The 6,120-nt window shown below is 54.1% G+C and overlaps 1 protein-coding gene across 1 annotated transcript in view; it reads right to left on the bottom strand.

Moving 5' to 3' along the window:
• PLD2 (phospholipase D2) overlaps positions 1-5,853 on the bottom strand; it is a 25,301-nt gene extending 19,448 nt beyond the window's left edge. Inside the window, exons 1-10 of the mRNA XM_011958620.1 lie at positions 5,836-5,853; positions 5,542-5,651; positions 5,310-5,440; positions 5,007-5,149; positions 4,222-4,327; positions 4,063-4,128; positions 3,873-3,931; positions 3,641-3,733; positions 3,395-3,547; positions 2,466-2,615 (exon numbers count right to left, since the gene is read on the bottom strand). Of these exons, the coding sequence (XP_011814010.1) occupies positions 2,466-2,615; positions 3,395-3,547; positions 3,641-3,733; positions 3,873-3,931; positions 4,063-4,128; positions 4,222-4,327; positions 5,007-5,149; positions 5,310-5,440; positions 5,542-5,650 (1,010 nt within the window). The 5' untranslated portion in view covers position 5,651; positions 5,836-5,853. The remainder of the gene's footprint in view (positions 1-2,465; positions 2,616-3,394; positions 3,548-3,640; positions 3,734-3,872; positions 3,932-4,062; positions 4,129-4,221; positions 4,328-5,006; positions 5,150-5,309; positions 5,441-5,541; positions 5,652-5,835) is intronic.
• Between the last annotated feature and the right edge of the window lie 267 nt (positions 5,854-6,120).

Below are 6,120 nucleotides of genomic sequence, written 5' to 3'. Positions count from 1 at the left end.
CAAACAAAAACAACCTCTGTCCATGACTGCCCTGTGCCTGTGATATTAGCACACGGGACCCTGTGAGATCAGCTGCCACTGACTCCCAGCCTCTCCTCTGACTGCTCCACCTCACTCAGTAACAATAATATGTCCTGGTGGTTCCCAAATGCCTGGAGCTATTTCTGTCTTCTCTGCCTGGACTGTTCTGCATTTTATCTATCTCGTAGAGTTGCAGGAGGATCAGCAAGTGTACGCTGTTCCCATGCAATCACCAGTTCTATCAAAATACAAAACATTTTCATCTTCCTGGAATGTTCCCTCGTGTGCCCCGTTTGATTGCCCAGACAATCTTTTCCCCACACCCTGCCACAGGCAACTGCTAATCTGATTTCCACCACTGTGGATTGGTTTTGGCTGTTTTAGAAGTTTATAGCTGGGTGCGGCAGCTCACGCCTGTAATCCCAGCACTTTGGGAGGCCGAGGCAGGTGGATCACAAGGTCAGGAGTTTGAGACCAGCCTGGCCAACATAGTGAAACTCCGTCTCTACTAGAAATACAAAAATTAGGCCGGGTGCTGTGGTTCACGCCTGTAATCCCAGCAATTTGGGAGGCCGAGGCAGGTGGATCACGAGGTCAGGATATTGAGACCAGCCTAGCCAACATGGTGAAACCCCGGCTCTACTAAAAATACAAAAATTAGCTGGATGTGGTGGTGTATGCCTGTAATCCTAGCTACTCGGGAGGCTGAGGCAGGAGAATCACTTGAACCAGGGAGTCAGAGGTTGCAGTGAGCCAGGATCGTGCCACTGCACTCCAGCCTGGCGACAAAGAGAGACTTCGTCTCAAAAAGCAAACAAACAAACAAAACAAATTAGCTGGGTGTGGTGGCACGCGCCTGTGATCCCAGCTACTTGGGAGGCTGAGGCAGGAGAATCGCTTGAACCTGGGAGGTAGAGGTTGCCGTGAGCCGAGATTGTGCCACTGCACTCTAGCCTGGGCAACAGGAGCGGAACTCTGTCTTTAAAAAAAAAAAAAAGTTTATATAGGCGAGGCACTGTCCCTCATGCCTACAATTCCAGTGCTTTGGGGAGGCCGAGGCAAGAGGATCCCTTGAACCCAGGAGTTCAAGACCACACCTGGCTAATTAAAAAAAAAAATTATTTTACAAAAAATTTAAAAAATTAGCCTGGTGTGGTGGCATGTGCCTGCAGTCTCAGCTACCTGGGAGCCTGAGGCAGGAGGATTATTTGAGCCTGGGAGGTCGAGGCTGCAGTGAGCCACGATCATACTACTGTACTCCAGCCTGGGTAACAGAGCAAGACACTGTCTCAAACAAAAACCATAACAAAATTAATATTGCATCAGTCTCTGATTTAAAGCACAACTACTTCAGGGTCACCACCTCCTGGAAACCTTCCTGATATCCTCCCTGCTGGGTCAGGTACCCCCTGTCTGTGCTTGTTACCTTCTACCTGTCACCAGTATGGCAAGTTCACATTGTTTTATGATTTGATCACCTACTTCCCTAACCCAGAGAGGCCTGTGTCATACTACCAGCACTGCTAGGTGCTTAGAAAATGTTTATTAAGGCCGGGCGTGGTGGCTCACGCCTATAATCCCAGCACTTTGGGAGGCCGAGGCGGGCGGATCACCTGAGGTCAGGAGTTTGAGACCAGCCTGGCCAACATGGTAAAACCCCATCTGTACTAAAAATAAAAAGATTAGCTGGGTGTGGTGGTGGGTGCCTGTAGTCCCAGCTACTTGGGAGGCTGAGGCAGGAGAATCGCTTGAACCTGGGAGGCAGAGGTTGCAGTGAGGTGAGATCAATAGAGCAAAACTCTCAAAAAAAAAAAAAAAAAAAAAAATGTTTTAAAGCCGGGCACGGGGGCTCAAGCCTGTAATCCCAGCACTTTGGGAGGCCGAGGCGGGCGGATCACCTGAGGTCAGGAGTTTGAGACCAGCCTGGCCAACATGGTAAAACCCCATCTGTACTAAAAATAAAAAGATTAGCTGGGTGTGGTGGTGGGTGCCTGTAGTCCCAGCTACTTGGGAGGCTGAGGCAGGAGAATCGCTTGAACCTGGGAGGCAGAGGTTGCAGTGAGGTGAGATCAATAGAGCAAAACTCTCAAAAAAAAAAAAAAAAAAAAAGGAAAATGTTTATTAAATGAAGGACTAAATCAGATTTGAGAAGACCATAGAGAACAGAGAGGGTCAGTATGGTAGAGGGGGCTTTAAAAAGTTATAGGAGGTTACAGATGTCAAGGGTCAGAAGAGAAGAGATGACCAAGTCTGAGGGTCAGAAAGGTCAGAGCGAAATCCGAGAGATCAATGTGGTTAAAGATATCAAAGGTCAAGAAGATTGAGGAAGTCACCGGGTGGATCGCTGAGGTCAGAAGGGCTCAGAGAAGGTAAAAGAGAGGATGAAGGACTCAGAGACTACGCAGTGGGTCAAGAAGGCCACAGAAGGGGTGTCAGTGTCTCACCACCGGGCCAAGGTCCCAGGCCGGGGTGGGGCATAGCTGTCATGCTGGTGCAGCTGCAGGAAGTCTCTGCCTGGGCCCCGCGCCAGCTCAGTGATCTCTTGGGCCCACCACCGTGCCTGCCGGTAGCTGCTGCACTTGAGAATCAAGGACCTGGATGGGAACGATGAGATGGACCATAAATCCTCGCCCTCCATACATATGATCTTGCCCAGAGACCTCCCCTTTCTTTCCCACTTCCTCCCTTGGTCCCTAATCACAACTCCACAGAGACAGGGTGTGTATGTATCTGCCTTATTTGTTTATTTATTTTTGAGACAGAGTTTAGCTCTTGTCCCCCAGGTTGGAATGCAGTGGTGCGATCTCTGCTTACTGCAACCTCTGCACCCTGGCTTCAAGCGATTCTCCTGCCTCAGCCTCCCAAATAGCTGAGATTACAGGCCAGCACCACCACACCTGGCTAATTTTTGCATTTTTAGTAGAGACAGGGTTTTACCATGTTGGCCAGGCTGGTCTCGAACTCCTGACCTCAGGTGATCCGCCCGCCTCGGCCTCCTGAAGTGCTGGGATTACAGGCATGAGAAACCGTGCCTGGCCGTATCCACCTTACTCACAGTTGGAACCTAATATTGTATCAGCAACCAGTATTGTACCAGGCACTCAGGTTTGTCGAATGAACAAATGAACAAATGGAATTTCCTTTATGTCAGCAGTTCCTTTCCTGGGCTTCTACTAATCCCCTTTCTCTGGGCCCAGTCTCTAAGAGCAGTCCCAAGCATCTGGCTAGACCAGTTCCTTGGTTCAAAACTATGTCCGGATCTAGGGAGGTGGGAAAGCCTTCCTCTCTACTGTGTCTCTCTTACTCAACTCCCAGCAGGGCTGTAGGCTGGCTCACCACTCAGCTGGTGTCTCTCACCCCAGGGAGGCCTCACCTGTGGGAGGTGTCGATCCGCACGCCGTACCGTGCCTCCGTGCTCCTTTTCCCCACCTGCACCTCAAAGCCAGGGTCAAAAAGCTGAACAAATGAGATGGCACCCGTCTCGAGGCACATGTACAGCAGGAAGGAGTCCTTCACCACCAGCCACCTAGAGCAGAAAGGCTCCCTGTGTTCCTCTCTGCCCTCGCAATTTTATTCCTCACCCCCACCCACTGCCCAGCTGCTCGGCCATAGCCCTTACCTCTTGGACCAGCGATAACAAACTTGGTCTCGGCCACAGCAGGTGAGGCCAGGAACGCGGTGGCCACCTGAGCGCTTCCGGATCGTCCCCTCCCTGTGGGACAATCAGGAAGGCAGGCTGGATGAGGACTCCAGACCCCTAGCCCACCTTGCACTGCTTGCCCCATTCTCAGGCAGGGAGAAATTAAAAGTGATGTCTACGGATGCCTGGGTGAAGGGGGCCAGACACTCACAGTCCTTTGCAGCCCAGATCTGGGATAAAGGACAGCTGACTGACTTCCAGGAATTCTGTCTGCAGAGGAAAACAAAAGGCCAGAGAAGACACCTGGCTTTCAGCTCCTCAGACCCTGGGGCCCCTGGCCCTCCTTCCCCTGAGGGTCTGATGATCCCGCTCCACATCTAAAATCAGCTCCTGGACCTTACCAAAGCATGGTAGTTGCGATAGAAAGACATGGTCAAGAGGCGGTTGAGGTAATTCTCCAGATATTTCTAAAGTGGAGATGAGAGAGAGAGAGAGACAGATGGGACCAGAGCCATTTGCACATCCAGTGCCTTCCCAGAGGACCTGGCATCTGGTCCCACCTGTTTGCTGGCTGCATGTCTGGTGGAGCCCTCAGGACCTGCCCGGGGTAGAGAGGGCATCTCTCTGTTGGCTGCATCTGGGGCTGGAGAATAGGCAACGGCAAAACTGTGGAAAGGATGGATGAGGTTTAGGTAAGAGCTGGGAGGCTGGGTGCTCTAGTTTCCGAAAACACTGGAGATGGGTCTTGGAGGAAAAGAAGAGGCCTGGAGATGGCCAGGCGTGGTGGCTCATGCCTGGAATCCCAGCACTTGGGGAGGCTGCAGCAGGCGGATCACTTGAGCTCAGGAATTTAAGACCAGCCTGGGCAACACAACAGCACCCCATCTCTACAAAATACACAAAAATTAGTTGGGTATGGTGGCTGCGGTCCCAGCTACTCGGGAGGCTGAGGTGGGAGGATTGCTTGAGCCCAGGAGGTTGACGTGAGCCAAGATCATAGCAGTGCACTCTAGCCTGGGTGACAGAGGGAGACCTTGTCCGAAACAAAAACAAAAACCAAGCAAAAGTCCTAGAATCTGGCAAAAGGAAGCCCCTACCCTGGGAATGGAGAGTAGAAAAGGGTGAGGCTGCCAAGAGCATTTTGGGCATCCCGCCCAGCTGAGATGCTGGCACAGAACCATGGACAGGGAAAGCTGAGCAGGGAAAGTTTCCTGGTAACTGGGGTCAGGGGAGGGGCCCAGTGGCCAGAGTTGCAGGGAGGAAAGATTGTGGCCTGGGGGTGAGACAGGCCGAAAGGAGGGTGGGGGGCACCCGCCCTCTACAGGAATCAGTCTGATCCCCTCACCGAGCCAGAGGGAGCAGACTCATCAAGACTTTGTGTCTCAGGAGGTCCCGATGCAGCTCCTGAAAATGACGGAACTTCTTCTTGGTTGTCCAGGTAAAGTCGCCGTGAGTCAAGCGGACAGAATACAGAGTGCAGGTTCCCACCTAGGGGTGTGAGGAACTGAATGGATGACCCCCGTGTTGAGTCCCCGCCTCCCCACTCTGGCCAGCCCTCCCTTTCCCTCTTCCCTGGGGCCAGCACAGCCACTTTGGATCCATTCCGGGCCGCCCTCCCTTTCCCCCTCCCTGGGGCCAGTCTGGCCACCTTGGATCCGCTGGTGTATCTTTCGGTGCCCACCACCTGGGCTGTGACAGGGACCCCAGTTGCGAACACCAAGGGGTGCACTTTCAGAGGCTGAAGCTCATAGATGGCCAGAAACGGGTGCATCCGGTCGGCTAGGAAGAAAGAAAGTCGAGGAGTGTAGACCCCCACAGGCCCCAGCCCCCTGGCTCCCCACGCCTCTCCTCCCTGAGGGCCATCGATATTCCCTGTGTACCTGGGTCCTCTCCCTCCCTCAGAGTGTCCACCTCATCGGACTCCATCTGGAGCTGGCTGGAGTCCAGTTCGCCCCCAGTGGGGAAGAGGCTCTCAGGGGTCGCCATCATCCTAGGAATATAGGGAATCCTTAGGGAGGCGAGTTGCCCTGCAGAACCCGCCCCCCATCCTAACTCCCGCAGGTCCTCCATCTCTTCCAGGTCCTCCTCTTCCCCCACGGACTCCTGACCGCCCGCCGATGACGCCCGACCAGTTTGCAACGCCCCACCGACCCCTTCCAGCCCCCATCCCCTACCTTAGTCCTTCATCCACAATCCCAGTCCCAGTCCCGCTCCCCGACCCCCGCCCCGTCCCGTAGCCAGAGACCCGGGGAACACCCAGCCAGGCCCGGAAGGCTCCGACCTGGGGCGGCACAGCAGCTGCGCGGGGAAGCGGCCCCGGGTGGTCGGGAGAGCGCGGGGCTACGGGGCTTACGCCAGGCCAGGCGGGCCGGGGGCAGGGGTCCAGGCAGGAATGAGGAAGTTACGCGATCCCCGCCGGGGGGAGAAACCCCGAAATCTGAGCGTGCGACTGAGTCTGG

This window comes from Colobus angolensis, unplaced genomic scaffold, assembly GCF_000951035.1.
Source record: "Colobus angolensis palliatus isolate OR3802 unplaced genomic scaffold, Cang.pa_1.0 Scaffold47, whole genome shotgun sequence".
Lineage (NCBI taxonomy): Eukaryota > Metazoa > Chordata > Mammalia > Primates > Cercopithecidae > Colobus > Colobus angolensis.
The sequence above is the reverse complement of the archived record's forward strand: the minus strand, read 5'-3'. Positions and strand labels throughout refer to the sequence as shown.